This window comes from Amphibalanus amphitrite, unplaced genomic scaffold (genome assembly GCF_019059575.1).
Source record: "Amphibalanus amphitrite isolate SeventyFive unplaced genomic scaffold, NRLGWU_Aamphi_draft 000255F_arrow, whole genome shotgun sequence".
Classification (NCBI taxonomy): Eukaryota; Metazoa; Arthropoda; class Thecostraca; order Balanomorpha; family Balanidae; genus Amphibalanus; species Amphibalanus amphitrite.
The window spans coordinates 45,868-70,128 of NW_024881750.1; the positions used below are offsets into that span (position 1 = coordinate 45,868).

The following is a 24,261-nucleotide window of genomic DNA, read 5'->3' on the forward strand; positions in this document are numbered from 1 at the left end:
TGAGTCAACTTTGAGAAATACATAACGTACAACGGTGGTAAAATCGTTGCTATAGGTATAACACAGTTTACCCGCTCCGGGTGTGAGGGAGGGGTGTGGGGCAGTGAGTGCACTGACGTGGCGCCCTCGGAGGGTCGGTATGGGATTAAAGCTCAGCGACACTAAGGGCTTGTGTGGTGCCTTCAGTTATCGGTGGCACCCTCAGAATCACCGGCGTAGGGCCCTCAGAGCCGCCGGTAAGGGGCCTTTAGAGGCACCGGTGTGGGGCCGCCATGCAGGTGCCGGTGTGGGCGATCAGAGGTGCTAGTGTGATTCTCTCAGAGGCGCCGATGAGGGTCCTTACAGGCGTTGCTCCGGGCCCTCATAGACGCTGGTGTAGAGCCGTTACAGACGGGTGTGGGGCCAATAGAGCTGCTGACGCGAACTGTCTACAAGCCGGCAGGGGTCTCAGTGACCGGCAGGGGGTCCTTAGGCCGGCAGAAGAAGTCCTGCGGGGTTCGTAGAGGCCGGCATGGTACTGTCAGACGCCGGTGGGGCCCTCCGGCGTCTTCGGTGGAGTCAACGGTGTGGGGCCCTTAAAAGTCACCAGTGGGTGGCCTTTAGATGCGCAGGTGTTGGATGGGTCCTCAGAGCCGCCGATATAGCCAGGCACTGGTGTAGGCACTCGGAGTTGGGGGGTGTGAAACCCTTAGAGACACCGGTGTGAGCTAGAGATGTCAATCGTATACGAACTTTTTGGTATACCGATACCAAACCGATACCAACTTGGTATTTGGTATTTCAATCGTAATGTGTTTGGTATTTTGTCGGTATGATGAACCCTCACTAATGTATAAGAGGCTAAGAAATCGGTAAAAAGTTGGTATTTCCCTCATTTTCCCAACTTGGTTTGGTTTCGGTATTTCCCCAAGGTTTTAGTTGGTATTTGGTTTGGTATCGGTATTTCGATTTTCCGTAATTGACATCACTAGTGTGAGCCCTCATAGGCGCCGGCGAGGGCCCCATAGTTGCCGTTATGAGACCCTCAGAAAAATAAGTGTGGGACCATCACAGGCGGGAAATGCCCCTAGAACTGTCCCCTCATAGGCCGGTAAGACCTCTCAGAGGCCAGTAACGGGCCTTTGGAGACCACCGAGGTGTCCTTAAAAGTCGCAAGAGGCCCTCAGAAGCCGGCGTGGGGCCCTTATGGAGACCTTAGTGTGGCTATTTAGGGCCCATGAGGTGCTATAACGAGCCCCATGGGCCCTTCTGAGTAGAAATATGGCCATCGTTAACCCTCAGCGGTCAAATGGCGCCGCTGGGCCTCTCGGACTCGAGGGTCCCTTTGAACCCGATGGGGGGGGGATACGTGTCCCCTTAGACCCCTAGCTACGCCACTGTTTCATATGCATCATGTCAGGTATTTTAGGCTCGCCCCCCCCCCCCCAACTTGAAAATCGTTCCCGGGCCCCTGAAAAAATGAAACCCTGTTTGGGTATGCGGAGTGTGAGGCAGAGCTGGTCCTATCCTATCTAACAACTCGCCTTACTTGACCGGTCACTACCTGACGCATTCACGCCAGGCAGGTATATGATGTGAGCACAGAGGGATGAGGGAAATGTGGCGAAACAGAGTGAGAGAGTGAGAGAGAGACTATACTTAATCAAAGTCAGAAGTAGAAATGCAGACCTCATTATTGTAACATTGCATGTTCTATAAAATAATAACAACGGGGCAATCAGCACTGCTGTAGAAATTATCTTACCCGGAGAGAACGGGATATGAGCCACTAATATTTAATAAGCTGCCATGAACAAAAACGCTGTTGACATATTCCACTCCGCCAGTTTTAAAGTGATCGAGGAATATCAACCATTTACCAACGCTATTAGCATTGGACAAACTGGCATTGCTGATTCGAGGCAGCAATGGTTAGTGTTGACGTCTTGACAACTCTCTTGAATCGCGATAAAAAACTCGCGGTTCATCACTTGGTGTAAAATTATTCAACAGGAACTGGCGAATAAAGGCAGTCGTATCAAGTACAATGCACACAAGAAAGCGCCTTCTTCATCACTGCGACAAGTCTAGCAAACGTGTGGGAATGTTCTGCATAGTTTCAGAGCATCACCCCCGGCGAAAACAGAGCCCCGTCCGACATATCACATCACAGTGGAGACATTGTGCACAGCGGAGCGCTTAGAGGCGGGAAACAGCGTGCTTACTGGCCCCTCTACTGTCTGCCGCCCCGTTCAGTAAGCGCTCACCGGCTTCACCAACTGTCCACTGTCTCCGCCATTCTCCAAGCACGTTCACAGCCCGTTATTGTTTCTTCTCGTCATCACCGCCCTGATTCTCCGTGGGTGTCGCTGGCGCCGCGGCCTTTCGCCGCTGCTGCAGACGCTGCTCCAGAAACGGGAACACGGCGTCGATACAGGACCACGAGGTCCACTCGTGCTGCTTGTGGCCTGTGGACAGAAGGAGGATACAGAGGGGTCAGTGGCAGTCACATGGAAACGACCCCGGGGCGCCGGTCAGAGGTCAGAGCATCGCCAAGTGGATTTAGGGTATCTTCTCTGACGAGCAAAGATAAAAAGTATCGACTAGCGGTAAAAATTGAAAATGAGCATAACACATTTCATTTCCGAAGTTGCTAATTCATTTTCCAAAATGTTCTGTCGTTCACCAGAAGTCAGTCTGTGTGCGTCCCACCGTCAGTCGAATACGGACTGTCGGGGGCCAGATGGACAAAACAGTTCGTCTGACAGACCGTCAGGGGGACGGAGGGACGGGGCTGCTCGTCTGCGGTCTGTCTGCTACGAGAACAGACAATCCGGGCCCGGACGGACGGACGGGGTCGCTCCCCTCCGACCACACAGCGTGCGCCGCCGCCGGCCGTGCTCATTGATTACGCGCGCCGGCTGATTAGAATGGCCGCCGCCGCCGTCGGCACCGCGCCACAATGCCGCGCGCCGCGTCTCGCGAGCCATTTGCCGGCGTTTTTGGTGCAGCGCGGCGGCGGTGGCAGTGACGCGTTTCCGCCGGGGCTCGGGGGCGGCCGCCGCCGGCGAGGTCGGTGCCCCGGCGGCCGGGGCGTGACCCACGCGATGACACAGAGCAGGGTAGGGGCGCCGGGCGGGTCAGGTCGCCGCTGGCATGGCCCCCTTACCGGTCTGAGCCGTAGCGACCCCAGGGGTCAGAGAGGAGGGCAGAGCTCCGCTCTCAGTTGGCCATGAAAGTCAGTCTAGCATCGTCTGGTTATCGAACTCAACGACACATCTTACGTCACAGGGAGACATGAATCCAAGCGTGCAATACGCTCCGAAGTAAATAAAATTTAATGGCTATAAAATCATAGGCTTTAACCTAGATGAGTGCCATAAGCAAAGGGCGTCAAAGGCTGCACCATTGTAGTGTCAGCCAGCAAGTGATAAAATCTATTGAAGTTGCCAATTTGCATCACACTGCCAGCCGCCAGCTAGGGTAGTTGATAAAAACACAGCGCCTCTTCGGGTTATGAAACGCAGCAGCGACCAGCACATAAATAATACGAGTATGGCAATCACTGGTAATAATTGAACAAAGTGATCCGTGACCAAGCCGGATCATCTATCTATTCGCCTATTTATTTTGATTCATTTATTCATACTTCATTTATTAATTTCGTGGCAAAACTCCCCATTCCAAAATTGCTATCATCGACAGTTGTGGCAACATCTGAAAGCGCACCAGTTATATCACACGAGGTGATTCGACAGTGAATGACTCTGGACTGTAGAATACTCCATGCGTTACCTCGATAAGGAATGACTTGAGGATAGAACGGGGCAGATTATTTATGCTGGCGGTAAATAACAGAGGACAAGTCAGTACGGAGCCAGTGAGATGTATCGGGCCTCTGCCCGGTTGACATCATTAGGTGATCATCGCGTCTGTGTCAGGGTCAACTGACTGCTCAGCGGTGGCAGCGGGCAGCCACGGCGCCAGTCGGCGGGCGACACAGCAGTGATGGCGAGCGGCCGGCGCCGGCTCTCTCTGAACGTTCGTTCGGCGCCGCGCCGATCCCCGTCACGACCGAACACAGCGCCAGACGGCGGAGCAGTGACACACCACTTCTCAACAGCGTGAGGTCGCGCAATAATGAGCGTGGGTGACGCTTCAGACGGGTCAGTTATTCATGGAACGGCCCGGCGGAGCGTATTCACAACATTACACCAGAGGCGACGACCTGGCCGTTCCTCAAGGCCGCAGTACAGAAACGAACGGGCACGACACGGCTCGGCAGAACAGTGTTGCTTTTGTTTGTTCTACAAAGGGACAATAAGAGGTGTTTGATAGTCAACAGCCTGTGTTCGACACCATGTAAATGTTCATGGTATGGCATGGAACGAGGTCAGGACATTGAATTGAAAGTAAATCTTAGCATACAATATTGATAAATGACTCAAGGACAACATTGTGCTATCCTTAAATAGTAATACATTGCCAAACTGCATAAGCGATAGCCACATGCGCCACGTCGACACTAGGAACCGGGCTTCACCTATCCACCCCCACACTACAACGTTACATGCTCGTTGTTCGGAGCTGACATCAGCACCTCTCATATTCCGACACATCTTCACCCGAACGAAGGTCGGGAAGCACATCCGTCAGCGCCCGATTTGACACGAACAGTGACGTCATTCGACGGAGAACGATGTCTGACAACGCATCCCGCCAATCACCGAGCATACATATGCATGGCCCTGTGTACAAAAGCCCCCGACGGCGGCGATTCATGGGAACTCCGGACGACTCAGACGGCATGATTACGTTGCATCACTGGGCACACTCCAACAGACGAGCCCGCCTCGGGCGGGGCACGGGCCGGCAGACACCAACACACTGAGGAGTCGGACAGGGCCTGAGGGCCGTGTGTCGGGGAGCACACGGGCCCAGCGCGGCGCGTCATCACTACACAGGTGCTATGGTCGAGCTAAGAAAGCCGCCCGGAGACGGCATCGACAGTCCGCACCGGCCACCCAACGTGGTAAACCATCACAGACAGGAAAGGATAATGGTTTACCTTCCAGAGACCAGCGCCGGACAGTCGCAAACCGTCAGAGACGGGGTCTGGACAGTGGACAGTGGTTTACCACACCGAGACCGAGTGTGGGCAGTCGTTCGCCAACCGGAGACAAGGTCTGGGCAGTGGTATACCGTCAGGTCTGGATAATGGTTCACCACCCGGAGACGGGGTCGGCCCGGGCGCTATCGGCCCGATCACGGTCATAGAGAACACGACCGGCATGGAGCGCTATCCATAACTTAGCACCGCGTCCGCGCTAAAAACCGACCTTGGCGGGGTTCCTGGCAGAGGGGGCACCAGACGGCCAGGGTCAGTAGCTATTCGACGGGATAAGGATCTAAAGAGTGAAGCAGGTCACCCCGCCGCCGCGTCTGTCAGAATTCGCAACATTATCTCATTGTGAGGTCATTCTCACGCATGTTGACAAGCAACGACCACATTCATTAAATTCCATTACCACACATGCCACTATTCTCACCATTGTTGACACGGTTTAGGGGCGATAGCGCAACATACGAGGTCCCTGCTGTTGGAGAAAATTTCTCAGCCAGTCAATCAACAGGCGAGGAAAAGAGGCCACAGGTGTAAAAAGAAAAAGAGATCAGCCCCAACACGGCCACATATAACTTATATCCGACAGAGCTTAGTAATGGGATGTGAATAAACAGTGAACGCGCCTTTAGGATCCCACTGCAACAATGAAGGTGCATGGAAGCAATGGCGTCCGCTCTGCATTAGCCAAGCCGGATGTGGTGTGTTATCCGGCCATTCTCCCCGACCACACTCTATGTAATCGGTAGGGCCAACGGACGGCGGGTAACAAATGGGCTGCTCCCGGCCGCCGCGGAGAGGCTGCCGGATCCAGTCAGCCCCAGCCGGGCCGGATCGGCCTCAAAGAGAACACCCAATGGAGGGCACGGCGAAGAGAGCATACCTGGCGCCACAGCCGGGTCCTGGGGGACACACCAGAGCACACCCATCGCCACATCCCAGCCCGGGCTCACGGTCAGGGGGCGTCGTTCCGCTGATCTGGTGCCACTAACAGCCGCCGCGGCGGGTGGCGGCGCTTCCCGGTGTCATCAGAAACACCTCATCAATTTCGCGCCACCGCCAGCTGTCCCAATCCAACCACAGTCACGGAAATGGTCCGATCGGGACGTGCCCCAGGCCTTGAGATCACACCCGATCAGCGGCGGCGCGATACGCGCCAGAGCGCCGAGAAATGCCGCAAATCGGCCGACAAAAGCGGCGCCGGCGTCCTCAGTGCGGTGACGACACGCGTCGCGGCGAGGACGAGCCTCGCCCGAGACTCGAGCCACTCCGGTCTGTCACAGCCGAGTGGTGCTCAGCTACCCTGAGGCCTGTTGTTACATACTGCCGACATACCTGAGGCAGCTCTTCTTCAACCGCTGGCGATACCAGCGTGACGCAGCGTCCATGGCCAAACTGCGTCAACTGTCAACAACTCAACAGGCCCGCCCCCAAGCATCGTGGTGCGACGTCAGCAAGGACAGACAGCTTGACAGTGGGTACACACTGCCCTCAGGTCATATCCCGAGTCGAGTCAGAGGTCACATCACCTGTCACCAGGCTTCCGGTCGACCTCATGACACGGGGATTGGACACTGGATACTGGATAGTGCAACTGAGACAGTGTAGCGTCGCCGCGCCAGTCAAATGCATCCGAGACGCAGCCCATCTCTGACATGGGGCGCCCGCGACTCGGCCCAAAAGCTCCACTCCATCACCGTGTGCCCGGCGCCACACAGCGCCCCTTCTCCGTCCGGGAGCGGAATGCAGACCACAGACCACAGACCAGACCACAGACCACAGACCGCAGGGAGAGAACGGCGAGGGCGGGGCCGGCGAGGGGCAGCTGGGAGCGAGAGGCGAGAGCGTACCGCGCCCGCCGGTAACGACCGACCCTGCCGACCTCAGGTCAAGGTCAGCCGGCGAGTGGTGCAGATGACGGCTCAGAGGAATGTGGCTGGACGACGGCCGACCCGGCTGACACCGGCTCTGTCTCGCCTATACCGCACTACACGACTTACTCATTCGCATGTGTTTATCAAGGATGGATTGGCTCCAGTACCAAGCGATATGACACAGTTCATATCACGGCCATCATATCATATCATATCATATCATATCATATCATATCAGAGGCCACTGACAGTCTCCTAGATACACGCCTTGCTGCAGCATACCGAACGCAAGACACGGCTGTAAACTCAGAGCAGCAGCAATGCGTCACGTAAAGACAAAAAGAGCGTAGGGCCGACCAGCCGGAGAAGTTCCACTACAGAAGATCAACGTTTGTTTTTAAAACACCCTCTCCAGATAAAACGATCGGAGAGGCATCATCCCGATTCCAGCAGCATGTCGATCAGATCATGTCCGATATAAAACAGAAGGCCATTGCGTTTAACAGCCGCCGACTGGTCACCATTTACTCACGTAGCCGGGGCCACTCGTAACCTCCCACGCACCTCCTGGGTGTCCATCTGGTGTGACCCGGTCAGGTCAGTAACGGTTCACCGCGCCGGCGGCGGTCGCCCAGTGAAGGCTCTCACCTCGCCGCGGGGGGAGACGCCGACCGGTGGCGACCTTGACGGTGGCGCGGCGGCCGGGGTCGTCCCCGCCCCGCGGACAGAGAGCACCCCACTGCGAAGGACGCCCCGGCGACCGGCTCATCTCACCTCCAACCGGCGCGGCGGGAGAAATGGGTGGGCGGTTATCGGCCGCCATCCGAGTGATACCATCAGCGGCGGCAGGACGTCACCCGGTACTTATGGGACCGGCCGAACACATCGAGAATTCAGGCGCCGCGTAAACCACTACGGCAGTCAGCAACCACATTCCTCACATTCAGAGTTGAGGGAAAGGGATGGGAGCTTTGTAGTCGAAAGACCGGAGCATTAGCTCATGAAGGCTGGGAGCGTTCGCAAATAAATGCTAAGTCCATTGGCCGTCACACGGGTCTGGAAGCCCGTCAATGGCATTGCAGACATTTATCTTCCACGATTACGAAATGCTGACATCGCTAATGAGATGAAATCCATTTACGGCAAGACACAGAATGCAGAACCCGTTTTAGATATGCCGTAGGTACTAGGTATTGAGTGAAATCCGCCAGTTCATGAAAAGCTTAACATTCAGTCGAACGCAGACAGCCGATTGAAGCAAGCAGCAAAATAGCTATGACCATCCGGAGCTTGCAGAGCGTTACGACAAATGTCTGATAATTCTAATTTAGACATGTCATGAAATTCCAGACGTAGACCAGGCAGTCTCTGAAATTTGTCCCCATTGTATGGCGAGTGGCGATGGTTCTGTCCGGCACAACCCGCTCAGATTAACTGAAAACCACCGGCCCAAGCACTGCGCCTTGTAAGACGCCTGTCACCTGGCACGTCTGCCTGTACCGACGCGTTACCTGTGTCGGTCTCTGAAAAAGTTACCGTCGCCGGTAAGGTATACGACAAGGCGCGTGGGTGACGGGAGTGCTACGTATCGCCTTCTGTGTACCGCATGCCGATCGTGCCGAACCGTATAGCCGGATCGGTCGCAAGCCTGATGGCGTGGGGGATGAGCATCGGGAAGTGATACCAGAAACCGGACTGGACTGGTTATAACTTACACCAGAGCAGATGTTTCTGAAAAAAAGAGTAAAAGAGAGCAAAGGGAGCAGCGTTTACTAGATTTATCTCAGAGTGACGTTCACCGTACCGACAACAGCCGATATCTACCGTTACTATCCGCAAGTATACCACCACTTTGCTCGGAATAACGTTACAATAGGAATTCGACGCCCGTCAACTAATGAGACACTGATGCATTCGATAGAAGTAATGAAAAGATCTGTTCACAATATCTCTCAGGAGAACGGCAATCAAAATGTAACTGGGAATGAAAACTGATAAAAACCTTAAATGTAATGCGATATTTCATCCATGAATTAAATATTCAGCGTTCTCAAGCGTCCAAATAAGTAGTGTATGAATTAACAGCCGTTGCAGTCCCCTTTATCAGCCAAAAGTTTCTTTTCATTTTGAGTCGCTTATAAACTAATATGAAGCACCACATTTACAGGTAATGTTAGCAAATTATACGCATGGGTCACGAAACCGGTCACTGTCGTCTATCGGGGCACTGAAAGCGAACAACCGATAGAACGAGAACGAGAAAAAGGGGCGAGAGAGAGAGAGAGAGAGAGAGAGAGAGAGAGAGAGAGAGAGAGAGAGAGAGAGAGAGAGAGAGAGAGAGAGAGACGTCTCACCGTCTGCAGACGTTACGATCCGCCGGAAGACGTGGAGGATTATCCCTGTGCCATACGACGGAAGCAGCTGAGAGGATTATCTCGCCGCGAGCTGTTGCGGTAGGCCCGGCGGCAGCGGTAGAGACCAGGCAGCGGCCCACCGACAGTGGGATAATCCCTCGACAAGGCGGAAGATCAGTGCACTACTGCGATAGCACTCTACTGCCACCCGTGCAGACGGACAACAGGAATCAGCAGACCATGAATAATAACGCCACCGTAGACCATGAATAGTAATAGCCGTCATTCATCAAGATATCGGTGCACTAAACAGTCAACCTAATGTCACCCGTGCAGCATGAATGCCAACTTTCAGGGAACGCTTCTGTGTTGCAGGAGCATTATGTTTGCCTTGGATCCACCCATCACCCTGGCGACAATACAAATTTTAATTCCCAAGATTGTAATGTTGATTCGTCCTGCATAATTTTTGAAGATCCAGTGCAGTGCGGAGGAGTCAGTAAAAATGGACAGAACAGTTATCAGACGGTGTAATTTTTCCTATTCATAATTGCGGTATCGCCAAACTACCAACAATCAGCACAAGACGATTGCAAGATCAGCTCAGCATCCAGCAATATAGCATGCTGCAGAATGTTGGTTACGGTGTGGCATGAGAAAGTCATGGTACTGGCACAATTCGAGCTGCAGATGCTTAATTTAACATGAGGAACAAGGTCAGAATGCCACGAAAAAGTGATTTCTGAGAACGATCGACACTGCAATAACGGTCGTCACGTATGTACGGATTTTAATAACCTTTGGGACTGGGGGACAGGGACCGGGGATCCTATCGGTAGGATTGGGGACGACCGTTCTGACCTCTGTTGGTGGTACTGGGCGACGGGACCGGCCTTCCAAAAGCTGCCGGAGGAGCTGGAAGATGGAACACGGAATTGCCCACCCCTGGCCCCTACCTTCGAGGCTAGGGGATGAAGACCAGAGCGGGGGAAGACTGTGCTGACCCCTGCCGGCGAGATAGGGGGAAGGAACCGTCTCACGAAGGCCGGCGCACCTATGACCAGGGCCGCTCTGATACAGTGGATCACCTTGCCTCAAGCGGCAGTCTCTGGCGCATCCTCTGTTCACGTGACCAGCAGGGAGTTCCGCCACAACCAAATCGAAACGGTAGGGACAAGGATCTAGCAAGCGGGTACCACTGCGTGACATGAAGTCGACGTCAGTCGGCACTTGTGATACTGGATGTATTTTAGATAAAAGTTAGATGTTTGGCATGCAGCAATCAATATATGGATTCGCACGTTCGCCGAAGTCGACATTATCAATAACAAAATACTACGTCTCATTCTAGAGCTGCTTGCCAACAACAGCTAGATGTCCACCAATGCTCAGTGCCTAAGGAAGCGTGAGAAAATAATAGATGAGATACCTTATTAGCATGCATGATCTGTGGGAAAGCCCGTCGTATGAGCTGCAACAGACTTTGGCATCTACCCACGCTACCGGACACAGTGAATAAGCTGGAATGTTAGGTGACAAACCTATACCAGGCGCTGGGCCATACTTGTATGTTGGTGTTGGTCGTCTTCATAACCGCAGCAACACGTTCAAGAACCACGCAAAGGGCAGTCTCAGTGTTGTGCCCTTTACTCCTAAGTGACACTCTAAGGTGGCGACAAAATATGAGAATCACGAAGGGAGGCGTTCCTTCAATCAGGCAAACAGTTATTCTCAACACTACATATGTAGGTACTTGGGAAGGCTAGGAAGGAGAAAGCAGAAGCGCAAGAGCAGTGTTACCAACCCACTAGTAAGGCCAGCTGAGCGATATTACCGCAGCGTCCTTTCTCGCCTGGTCGGAACTGACCGCTACTGTCAATACTTAGCACAATTTCCGTCCTCGGTTTGCCACGACCTACCAGGAATGCACAGGAACTTGTTATTACCTGTGCGTACGGCGCATTGAATTACCCGGAACTAGAACATGACCTAGTTGCATGACCGAAACGGGACAATTATACGCCATTTTGGCCGCTTCATGACACCCGTGAAGGTCGGGGTAGTTGAACTGCTATCCTGCGTGACAAACGAGTTCGGTCAAGAATGTGTGAAGAAAATATAAAATATATAATGTAAGTGCAGCGGAAGGCATTGGTAATAGGTGTGGTGTTCCACAATGCTTATGTTTAAGTGGTCCTCTCCGTGGCCGAATGGATAAAAGCGCCGGATTTCGACGCTTAGCCGGTGGTGAGAGCCCGGTTCAAGCCCCGGTGTGGGCGGCCACATTTAGCTCCTACGTGTAATGGCGTGCGTGTCTGTGGCAGGGGCCGCACAGAAGCCAGGTAATGTGAGTGAGCGGAGGGGACCGTGTCCAGTCGTGTGGGCACGTTAAACGTTCGGACAAAATTCTGCCATACAACTGGAATTGCGCGATCGGGTGGTGGGGTCAGGGTCAGCACAACAAGCTATGCTTAGTGCGGGCTCTGATTCCTCAAATCCGCCCATTCAACCATTCGGACTAAATTTATTAAAAAAAAAAAAAAAAAGTGCGATTCCGGTTGGAACTTGGAGCCTACAATCGTCGCGATTGCGCGCGGAACAATTGTCACGTAACATGCCCGTCTACCTAGGTAGAGTCGTATACCTTGGCGGTCCAGACCGCAGGATTCTATGCAGTGAGCAGTGCGCACTCTCCTCTCCCCCTCTCCAGCCGGGGAAGGAGCACCGGTGGCCATTTGTATCGGGCCAGGCGACCTCCGATGGCCTCGGCCCAAATGGCAGCCGACCGGCGGCTGCACTGGCTGCACGGGACCAGAGTGTAAATCACCCCGCAATTGATATTCCGAGTGGATCGCCGCGCACGCCGTCACGAACTGTCTATGGTCGTCTGTAACGATATAATTGTCCAAAGATCATCATGGAGGCGCCAGCGCACGAGGGACGTTCATTTAACGCACAGATTGTGAAACAGCTGGGCCGCAGATTGAATTTGAGGTTTGTTCAGCAGCGGAGCTGTTTCGGGAGCAATCTGAAAGGTGTGAGAAGGCCTGGAGGCGTGCCTTCTGCGGTGTGAGAAGGGCCCGGGGCTCATAGTGCGGTGTGAGAAGGGTCCCAGCGCGGTGACGGTTCTGACGCCCCCGGGTGCGCTACAGCGGCACTCCCCTCACGGCGGGACGTGCATACCGAGCGAAGAATTACCAGTCCAATCAGACAGGCGAAGGAGAGTCACTGTCGAAGGAGACGGTCGTCGTCGCGGGAGCGGCTCGACACTGGCCCTGACCCAGCGACAGACACCGGTGACCCGTCCCTGCTGAACAGTGACCGTGAGTCAGAGTCACTGCAGTGACTCTGACCCATCGACACCGGCCAGTGACCGACCAGTGACTGGTGTGGATCACTGACATTCATGTCATGTCTATCCTTCGTTCTTCACTTTGTGCCGCAGCCATTCAGTGCCACCAAAACTGTACCATTACCCAGAAAACTCGCATGATAATGTTGAAAATAAATCACTGAAACATTGTTTCATCGCACGTCAAACCGACAGCGATGTGCACCCTAAACCGACGCCGGGTCTACGTAGTATCGACGATATAGGCAGTAGGCACCGTAGTCCTACCTGACAGGCGATATTTCATGCTACCATCCGTGGCACCAGCCAACAGTGGGATTTCCATACGTGGCACCGGCAAGGCCAACAAAGCAAGTGACGAGGGTCACGAGGCCATGAGGCGGGCAATGAAAATAAGCACAATTCCAAACCAGAATGAACGCAACGACCAACGTATCAATTCGGTGTGCTCCGCCTAAAGCATGTGGAAGATTTAATTGCAGTATCTAGAAAATGATGTTACGCACAGAGAAACTGGTTGACCTTTTGTAAAATTGCTATGTCGTGGATCTGAGGACACCATGTCATCCAGCAAACTCAACTATGCAGTAAATACGTATCCAGAAAATACAGATTGGTGACCCGACCGACGAAACTCCTGCTATGGAGCAGGGAAATTACCCAGCTCTGCAGCTATCGGAAAGAAGCGGTGGAGGTTAGACCCACAAAGAACCCAAAGCCCACCAGGGCCATAAAGAACCCTACCGGATGGCTGACAAAGAGCGCGGACCCGGGTCCAGCCAGCCGTGCGCCGGACGGCAGCAGCCACTGCCCCCCGGTCGCCCTGTCCTGAGTCACACCTGCCCACGGGACTCACGCTGACGTTAACGGCCGCTCCCGGCACCTGGTCCAAGGCCAGCCGTCACTGCCGAGCAGGTCGACCAATGGAAGCTCTGTCACCCGCACCGAGAGGCAATCCATTCCGGTCGACCGTCTCCGTGACCCAGCAACGCCTCCCTCCTCCCCCACTAGCCATTGGCAGTGCCGGTTGAAGAAGGTCCCGCTGCGCGCTCATCCTTTACGTACTAACCAAGGACTGCAGCCGAGCGCCGGAAGCCAGGGGAGCCTAGCAGCTCAGCTGCTCAACTAAGACGTTCAATAAGGCGCAGTGAAGCTGCAACGCGGCGCTGTGCCAGGTTTCACAACGGTACACGGGAGCCATCAATCGCTCTGGATCTGTGCTCCCGTGTGCCTCCTACTTGAAATGCATGCCGACGATAATGTGCAACATCGATAACCAGCTTACCACGTGGGATTGCCTGAATGGTTTACTTCATCGCCAGATGATGAATCTCAACAACCGATGAAGAGCGACGTAACAATCACAAACAATATCGCAGCCAGTTGCATGTTAACTCTCGCCCCGTTGGGGGGCAATTTGGCCCCCCACCCCTGTGGTTTTTTCTAAATAGCAAGAAAACGGCGGCGCGCAGCGCCGCCAAATTTTCAGTACCTTCCAGGGTATCAATTTGACACCTTCACACAAAATTTCAAGTCTTAGGTCACCTTAGGTCAGGAGTTATTGAGGTCAAACTGAGGTCATGTTCGAGCAAAAACGAGCAAAAAACATGCAATCTTGAAAAGCTCACCAAATCTACAGTTACCAAACAATTTCAAAGTTCTTTATATGGTCATGTAGACAAAAAGCGGCGCTACAAAACTGCTATCTCGTATTTTCAAAATTTTGGGTTTTTGACCCCCAAAAATTCAAGAAATTGATTTTTTAGAAAAACTAAAAAAAAATCCAAAAAAATCCGAATTGCGGAAAAACCGGAATATATGTGATAGTCCCTGCGCTCTTCTATATACAAACCAAAATTCAGATCGATATCTCGTTTTTCGGCCAAGTTATAGCGAAAAAAAAAACTGTTCAAAAATGATGACGTCAAATTTTTGAACTCAATTTTTAGCGATTCTAGACCACCATTGAACTCCCCGTGACGAGCTGCATCGAATCGATACCCATTTTATGCAAAAATATCAACTTTGAAATTTGACCTAATTTGACCTGACCTTGACCTGACCTTCACCAGAACATAATCTAAACTGACCCCAAAGGCTGCCTGACCCACATAATCGTATTTGGCATATAAAATGGACCATGATACATGCATCACATGATATTTTCATATTGTGACCCTCAGTGACCTGACCTCTGTGACCTGACCTGGTATCAGTGACCTCAAGTAGCAAAATATGTGTTTGAAGAACATTTCCCCATCAATGATTTTCAATGAAATGCATTTTACTCGATTTTACAACGCATTTCTTGAAATGCCTGTAAATGGTGAAAATTCGACCTTTGACCTGACCTGTGAGTGTGACGTCATCGATTTGACCTAGGTCAATAAAATTGGGTCACAAGGTAGTTCCCTGATGGGGCTATCCAACACCGTTTGCCGCTTGTCGCTAGGTTGCGTGGTTCTCGAGATCTTAGGGGGGGCAAATTGCCCCCCCCCCCCAACAGGGCGCGTTGCTCGGCAGAGCCCAACGGGGCGCGGGTTAACATATCGACATGAGGAAACGTTCTGTAACGAACATGTGATTGGGACACAGTCGTTCATTTCAATAATTCAATCAAGTATATGAAAGCACAATAGCTGGTTAAATCTTTACCAATAAAAACCAATATGCAGCATCATGCAGACCATTACTTTTGACAACGTGGGTCCGTTGCATCTGAGATCTGATTTTCACGCAGTAATAAACAGAAGCACTCTCAGTCTCTCATCCATCACTTGACGTTGCACGGGGCCCGTCTTCTGGTGTCAGTATATGTGTAGCTCTTGATCTAGAGGTCTTATGCAGGCCCTCTTCTCGATCTGCGAGTCCCGACAGATCAACTTCTCACAGAGCTTATCCATCAACTCCTGCATATCACACCCAACATGACACAGGACGAGTCCTGCCAGACACAGGCCGGCCGGCCCTCATTGTGAACTGCCGCCCCGAAAAGTGACGATGCCGCCCATCGAAGCTTGGAGAGGGACGGGTGACCGACTATCAGCCAACAGCGTAGAGGTGATTCAAGCAGATGGTGCCCAAAATAATACGGGAACTAGTTAGCTTAAGATGACGGTAGTTACGAATGCTTGTACCTCTAAAGTTCGGGTTATCGAAGATTAGGTCGCCGCCCCTGTCGAATGTGAGATGCCCACCCCTAGTCTTATTAACGACCCAGTGAAAATCCCTTATAATACGCTCTGGTGCTAGTTGCAACAGGGCACACTGTGTGCGTGTTTAGTTCTTGTTTGTTGCTGCTTTGCGGCTTTAGGGCGTGCCTACTGCTAAGCCGATTAGGTCCGAGGCAGTGCGCTGCCGCTAAGAAAGGGGCGAGACAGCAGTCACTCCAGTGGCTGCCTCGTCGCCCTCTGAAGTCTGGGGGCAGTGCCTGCCATGTCACCTCTATAAGCCAGCGAGGAGCAGGACGGGGCAGTACCTGCCCCACCGTCCCTGTAGGCCGGTGAGTGGGCCGGGGCGGCGCACACGGCACATCCCCTCACATAACTACGACCATCCCCTGGTAGTTAGTCCGGGACAGTATCTGCTCCAACCACCCCTGTAGCCCCGCTGAGGAGGGGGGCCGGGGCGGCGCACATCCCCGGCCGCCGGCCGTCACCCAATGTAGTCCAGGGTGGTGGTTGCTCTGCCGCCCCTGTAGGCCGGGGCTCCTATGCCACCCCTGTATGCCGCTGAGGAGGGGGGCCGGGCGGCGCACATCCCCGGCCGCCGGCCGTCCACCAAGGTCACGGCCGGCGGCGTGCATCGCTCTCCGGGAGCGGCTCGGCCAGGTATAAAGGCGCCGCGGCCGGCACTGGCGGCATCACTCGACTGCCAGCGTCCGTTCACCGTCCCGGACACGCACCAGCCCCGCTCATCATGAAGCTGGTGAGTACAGAGCGAGCCGCGCCGCCGAGCCGCCCAGTGCCCCGGTATCTGCCGCAGTGGCCGCATCCAAGAGTCGCCGCCTTCGTATAGTCGTCGTCTCAAAGATATATAGCACCACTGGAGTCGCTGCAGTCTCGAGTTACCACTATTTCAGACATCCTGGTCACAACAATATCTGGGTTTGGACTCCAAAATCGCCGTCATCCCAGAGTCACCATCATATCATATCAACTCTATCCCAAAGTTGCAACAGCTCCAGAGTCGCTTTTTGCACTAAAAGGCATCACAGCATGAAATGGATAAAAATGTTCCATAGTGTGAGTCCCTCAGTCACCGACTCCAATATGCAGCCCAAGCGTAACAACATGCGAAAATCCCATCCTAGTCAATTTATCTGGCTTTAGAAACGTTCGTCCCGACTTCTATCGGTACTTCGATTCCCATAGATGCCTCCGTGACAGCACGTCTATTCGCTCTTGCCCTCGTTATAACAATCAAGTATTGCCTCTACATTTTGTGTCTATTACCCTGAACATCATCTCACCAGGAGCCCATGTGCCCATGTGCCCTATACGTGCCTCATGCTGACACCCCGTCTCCTCTGCGCCGGCAGATTGTTCTGTTCTGCCTGGTGGCCGTGGCCCTGGCCCAGGACGAGAAGGATGCCCAGATCATCCGTCAGGACTACCAGCTGAACGAGGACGGCAGCTTCCAGGCCGACCTGGAGACCTCCAACCAGATCGTGGCCACCCGCTCCGGCCAGAGCTTCCCCGGCAACGAGCCCGAGACGGGCAGCTACAAGATGAGCGGCGAGTACAGCTACACCGCGCCCGACGGCACCCCCATCCGCGTCACCTGGGAGGCCGACGAGCTCGGCTACCGCGCCCAGTCGGACGTCATCCCCACCGTCTAACTCCGTCCCACTCATCACCCCTCCCACACCCTCCCCATCCGTCCCGTCCCAGCCGGGTACCTTGTGATATGTCGTGATACATATGTCGCATCTTTCCCCCGCATTAGCCCGGCGCGCCGGCGGCCGTCTCGGCCAGCGCCGGCGCTCAGTCACTGTTGTTCCCGTGCCAATATACTACCCGCATCGTCACTGAGACCGTGTGTTCTGATGGGGTAGGGTGGAAAGGGGTAGTTTTGAGGAGAGAGACTGACCTGCCGAGCGGCGGCAGGCGTCTCCGGTCGGACGAGCGAGCTCGGTGTCCAGGGGAGAAGAGCTGGTCACCCAGTTCACCGCACACTGCCAGCAGAGAGGTCACATGGTCACACCGTGGGTCACACGGTCACACGGCGGGTCACACCGTGAAACACAGAGAGCACAAGCGAAACACCACAGAACGAGGACTGAAAATTCGTAATGCATGAATACACACAGCTATACATATCCACATAAAATACGAGCAAAAAAATAAGTTCTTTGAGTATGTGCCTTACAAAACAGGAACTTGCTACCATAAATATTGTATTTTCAACACTACATATCATCTGTCTCATTGGTTTACCTACATTGCGATAGCTTTCAAACCCAAAGTCAACAACGCTTTGAAGAAGGTCTCAATTTAGCGAAGGCTAAAACACAACATGAACACAACGTTGCATAAACGTAATGCGCGATGATTCTTCATTCGTGTCCTCGGAAAACGGCACATGACAATGCGAGAATAGCTGATGCATTTCACACTTCAAATGACATACGGCACGAATGTATAAACGCCTCGATTCGGGCCAAGGCCGGCGAATCTTCAGTTTTCAAGACCTTCAGTGGAAACAAATTGGGAAACCGTATTAGCATTTCAAAAGCAGACGTCTGCATTTATAAGTGATCGAACAAGGCCTGTTCGTCCGCCGGTGGGTGTGAGGGTGAGATGGGTCCCGGGCCGGGGGGATGGGGGCGCTGGTGGATTTGCTAGTGGATTCAGTGGGAAGTTCAGATTTGGGGTTCAGTTGAGTGGTGGGTTTAGTGAAGGCTCTGGTAATTGGTAGGGCACCACGGCGGGTTCGTTGGAAGGTCCGCTGGGGTTCCGGTAGGGATCGGGAGCCGGGTCATACAGTGGAGAAGGCCGACCTTCCCAGCTGGGGGCGGCAGCGGGCGCAGACCGGCGCGTACCGTCGCCGGCCGTGGCCCGTTTCCCAGCCCGCCGGCGGCAGAGTGCGGCGGCCGTGGCCCGTCCTCCGCACGCGCCGTAAGCAGAGCGTGCACGGCCCGCCCCGTGACCAGACCGAGCCGGGGGCGACAGCGGAGGGCACGGGGCGCCTCGAGCTGCGAGTCTAACACCCCAGCTATACCCGCCGGCAGATAGGCTGGAGGTCACAGCCATCCACGGGGGCATCGGCGGCGGTCCGAGCAATCTTAACGCCGCGACTTCGGTGTGCGCCTACACCCCGTGGTGTGTGACGCACTTCTGACACGCACCGCCCCCGCTCAGCGACCCTGGACTGGGTGCCGAGTCTGACCCCCGTCTGGCCCCGAGGCGCCACGTCGTCAGCGGTGCGCGGCCGCGCCGAGCGCCAATCTCGGGAGGGAGGGGCGCTCCCAGCGTGCGACTCGTTCGCCGGCCGCGGGGTCACCTAGTCACGGCTGTGACCTCAGAGGTCACAGCAGAGGCGCGGCCGACGCGCCCAGCGGCGCCGCCGCTCACGGCCACAGCAGAAAACAAATGGATCCCTGACACGCCTACCATCCGACTGTTACGCAGCAGCGAAGGTGAAAACAGCACACAGAATTAAACTTCCGGCAGAGAAATAACCAATCGTTAAAGCTAAGGCTGACGAGTGTTGCGCCCACTTTTTTATATTAACTGTTATACGCTGTCATAAAGGTATCAGATATACACGAGTAGGCAAGCGTTTACTCTTTTTTTCCCTTCATAGTCTCTAGTAATTGTTTCATCGATGATGACTGCACCACAATCTGGCTTATCCTGAGCCACGCCCCTCAGATTTCTATCAAATGGTAAACACTAAAGAAAATATCATGTTTGTAATGCCATTCACCTCATCCGGCGGGCCAAAACGCACGAGAACACGGCACAAAACAAAAACCACAACTCACGAACCAGCGTTAGCACCCAAGTTCAAAACACATTTAGTGTTCTCAAAGTTCTATATCCAACATCATGATTGACCGAGCTTCCGAAAAATGAAAAACAATTATACTATAGAAGGTAAACAGAGAAGCTTTACAGTCTCTGAAACCAATCAGTTATCCATCTCAAGTTTCACAAAGCTGCTGACAACGATTATGGGCTAACTGTTAAACAAGCAACTAAAGAAGTGCTAAAGAGAAACACAAACGTATCGCGGTTATCCCGTCTGGCGTCGGTGGCGCGCTGGCAATGTGGGAGGTGCAGGTGAGCGGAGAGAGAGAGAGGAAGGGAGTAAGGCAGAGCTGTGAGTGGTGACCGATGATGCGCCGATGACGCGGCATGACATCCCACGCGCGTCTGCGGAGGTCACGGCTGCAGACAATGGTCGAGGAGCGGTCAGCGCCGCCGTCACCGGCGCTGCGGCGCGGCTACCCACGCTCACTCTCGCACGGCGCACGTCGCGGCGGCGGCACCGAGCTACCTTTCTTCGGCTCGGGGCGGCTCGGGCGGGGGCGGGGGCGGGGTGGTGACAGACTGCCCCCGCCCACCGCCCGGAGTCTGGAACGTTCCGAGCGGCGGGCGACTGGAAGTGAGGCCTCATGTCGTCAGTGACACGCCACTCACATTCAAGTAACTGAACCGAGTATCGCCACTGACCCAGCGTCCACTGAAAGTGAACACTCGTGAGACGCGAGTGTGAAAACGAGGGTGAGCCTTGAACACCCTAGAAGCACTCTTTGTTTTTGCACCTGTCCTTGTTTTGCAACCATGAGTGTGGCTATCATGCCCGGTAAACATGTTTGACACCATTAGGTCAGTGGGTGCGGACTCGCGCTGGTGAGTGGCTGCCAAGGCAGTGTTGCAGGGAGTTGGAGGTCACTCGGCGGCTGCTCCCGGGCTGCGCTCAGACAGATCACCACCCTTTTCTCCAGTCTCCCGTCTCACTGGTGTATAACTACATAACATACGCTTTTGGCCAACGCCGAGAGACCCGTGCATTGTAATGCAGGTGACCCGCTGCAAGTGGACAAAACATGAACAGAGCCCCTGCAGAAGCTACATCGATAAATAAGCAGACGCCCACGACATGACACGGCCCGGTGCCTCTGTAGCCTGGTCTCCTGTTATCCGGCATCTGGCGACCAGGCATAATAGAAATGTAATAAAAATGCATGATAGAAATGCAGGCGTAGTTTCTTAACTTCTGGCTATGCATACATAACATGAAGCAAAACCCGTTTATTCATTGGTGGCCCTGGCTACTACGAAGACGAGCCAAACAAACCATCGCGAGCCCGAAGGCCTAGCCACATTCGGGGCAATGTTCAGCTAAGCCACAGCTCAATCAACTCTCACCGTGCACACCAAAGTATCTGAAGAGCTCCCATCAGATATGGTCAGTGGTCACACCTATCGGATGGGAGCTTCAGCCGATAAGCTCCACGCCTTGTTTGACTGACACCGGTCCTGGCCACACCGTGCCCGCGCCCCCGCCGGTCCTGGCAGATCGTGCCGGGGTGGGGCTCCGGCCACCCCCTCAGGTCAGCGCCAGGTCGTGACGGGGAGAGCGGGAGGCGCAGATGGCGTAAGTGACCCCACCCCGAGTGGTGCTCCACCCTGGGGATCGACTGTCGGCGCGGTACCCACTCAGGAGGGCAGCCGGACGGCGCCGTGGGTCCGGCGGAATGGAGAGAGGTATCCCGTGGCCCGTGTGACGCAACGCTGGACAATACTGAGCACTGACAGCCCCCGTTGCACAAGGACCGACCGTGCCCAGCGGAGGAGTCCGGTGCCGTGAACGGGGAGGAGTGAGTGGCGCCCCACCCCTCTACAAACTTTACCGCTACCCATACCCGGCAAACCACCGCAACGAAATGGGTGTTTCCGCAATCAGTGTGCGCAAATATTTCCACAAGTGTAGTGGGTTCCTTTCACTGGAAGCATCTGCGTGCCATATACGGTGGCACCGGTTTAGAGATTGCCGCACCTAGGCCAATGTGCTCCATCAAATTGAAAACTAGTCAAACGATTTCCATGTGCAACTAAGATTGGAAAATAGCTGAACATAAATTCTTGGGCGGCTTTTCTCTGACTGATGAGCCGGTGCGGGCGGTGCCGTTTCCCATTGTCAGCCGGTGCGCGGCACTGCCGGTCTGCGGTGTTCTGCCGATTCGGCTGCCGGCGGCGCACCCTCCCCGCCACTGCTCGGCTCAGGGGATCACAATGGGCGCGCGCTCAGGCTAAAAAGGCCGGCCGGCCGGGGCGCCCGCCGGTACCGACGCTCGCCACCGAGGCGGCGCGGCCACCGATGAACCGCGGCGGCCGCGACCGGCGGCGGGACCGACCGCGGACGATCGATTTGCCAGTCTCGACCAGTCATCACCGGCGGCCGGTGGCTTTTGGCTGATGGATCGCCGCCGGCGGGGGGAGAGGTCATCCTCCGGGACCGACCGACCGGGGGACGCCGAGCCCCGCTAAAACACGTCGACCGCGCCGCAGGGGCGGAGGCTGATCAGGACGGGGAGCAGCAGGGGAGTTAATGGGAACAGGCACCGCCGCGAACCCAGTCACCAGTTCCCAAATGCTAGCGGAACGGGGTCCTGTGAGAGCGCCGCCAACTAGCAGCCCCGTTCGTCTAAGACCAGAGAGCTAGAGCCGCGCAGACATTAGAAAAAGCGTTCACGAACTAAACGGAGTAAGCTTGGCATTAGCCCACTCTCGGCCCTGTTTAGGCCGGCGCCGAGGAGGGTCCATCTGTACCCCAGTCACGTGGTCGGATGGTGCGGGTGACCCGTCACCTTACAGGTGGTTGGTGCAGGCCAAGGCCGTTGGCACGCACGTTCACGCATCGTTGGCGACGGCCCATCGCGACCCGGCCGCCGCCGAAACAATCAACGGCTAAGGACCCGTTGGCGACCTTACTAGCTGATCAACAGCTTAAGTAGCCTACCGACGCAGCATCTGGGCTGAGGATGACCCAGCCTTCCACGGAAGATGGCCTGCAGTGACCCAGTCTCCCACAGCCGCTCAGCGATCTAACCATCCCCGGCAGCTGACCTACACTGATCCATTCTCCCACGGCAGCTGACCTGCAGCCTTTCTTTTCGGCCCGCCGGGCAGCGGAGGGTCAGAGGTGAAAGTAGCGCCGAGCAGCAGGGACACCCACCCGTTAACAGACACTAATGGGCTGCTCGGAGCGGCCCAGTGCCAGTCGGCACCGCTGCCCCACATCTGGAGCTCATTTGAACGCGGCACTCACCACCAGAGATCAGAATCGTCAGAGTTCTTGCCCATGGAATATCCTCTCATTGCGCCAGCTATGGTGGCGAAACATCCGTAACTCTACTTATCGGAGGTCTCATCAAGGAAACGCACTGCAGCCTACGCAAGAGAGTTGATATGAGCTTCACGTCTTCATAAAAAAAACTTCACGATTCATTACACACGTCACCATTTTCATCCGCACCATAGTTTCAGCACAGCCCTTAATAAACGCACGAAACAAAACAATCACAATGCTGATGACTTTTTGTATTATTTTTTGTATATTTTTAAACATACAAAAGACGAAACCCGTATGCATGCACATTTGACTGAATATCACTTAACACTCGCGCTGGAATCCTCCAACTTTAAATAGCCACTTTAATGTTTCGTAATAGGCCATCTTCGCATTGATGGCGTGCCAGTTGAGGCAGGACAGTGCACAACCTCAGGACCTTGTCCCCGCCTCGAGAACAGCCCATTATTTCACGTCCTTGACCTCCTCTGACACAAGTGTCAGAAGGGCGGGCAGTTAGCCCCAACTGGCCCGTGACGCTCTGAGCGTCTGTCAGTGTGTGTTCTGCAGCGACAGATGACGGATGATGGCCGCTCATGCTGGCTGATGGCGGCAACTATATAGCAGCTGATGACGGCCGAGACAGCGCCCCTGACACTGTCACGCATAGCGGCCGGCACTCGGCTACGTCCCTCTCAGCATTTTACGGTCCACGGGTGCCACTTAATTGTCGTAGGCCATCCTTACGCAGAGGTTAGACACCAATAATCAACGACATAAACAAACAAGATACTGTTTACGAAAACATACGATTTACACACAGATCCCATGAAAGGCATGCGAAAAATCAATTGCCGTTGATAACCAATCACATCGGTCTTTAAGCTAACCAGTTACTGACATAACTTGAACTTCAGGCATCTTGTTCATATGCCGCATCATCAAGTACCATCAGTTCGTCACGTTCTGGTGTCGAGCACACATCTCACACCATCACGACCAAACCGTGACCTCTACATGACCTTGGTGTGACCCCGGCGGTTCCGGATGTAACCGTAAAGTTCACACCCTCACGGTTTCGGTTGGAGCGGGCAGCGGTCACGAAGCTATCATAGTGTTGACTGGAGAGATATATGTGAGCTTGGGCGGATCGCCTCACGACTTTCCGATGCACGGGTGATTTAGGCGGCTTAGGAAGTGTGAAGTTGGGTTTTTACTAACACTTATATCATCGATCAGACTGAATGGACGGTGGCTGCTCACGACTAACGGTCAATA

The 24,261-nt window shown here is 54.3% G+C and overlaps 2 protein-coding genes across 3 annotated transcripts in view; one reads left to right on the forward strand and one right to left on the reverse strand.

The window, feature by feature from the left end:
* Positions 1-1,962: 1,962 nt before the first annotated feature.
* LOC122386523 (cotranscriptional regulator FAM172A homolog) overlaps positions 1,963-24,261 on the reverse strand; it is a 38,949-nt gene continuing 16,650 nt past the window's right edge. For both annotated transcript variants that reach the window (XM_043375798.1, XM_043375799.1), the window contains exons 8-9: positions 17,773-17,857; positions 1,963-2,447 (exon numbers count right to left, since the gene is read on the reverse strand). In XM_043375798.1, coding sequence (XP_043231733.1) covers positions 2,302-2,447; positions 17,773-17,857 — 231 coding nt within the window. In that variant the 3' untranslated portion in view covers positions 1,963-2,301. The remainder of the gene's footprint in view (positions 2,448-17,772; positions 17,858-24,261) is intronic.
* LOC122386524 (endocuticle structural glycoprotein SgAbd-1-like) lies at positions 16,525-17,714 on the forward strand. Its single transcript, XM_043375800.1, has 2 exons — positions 16,525-16,608; positions 17,222-17,714. The coding sequence occupies exons 1-2, from the start codon at positions 16,600-16,602 to the stop codon at positions 17,519-17,521; spliced, it is 309 nt and encodes a 102-aa protein (XP_043231735.1). The 5' UTR covers positions 16,525-16,599; the 3' UTR covers positions 17,522-17,714.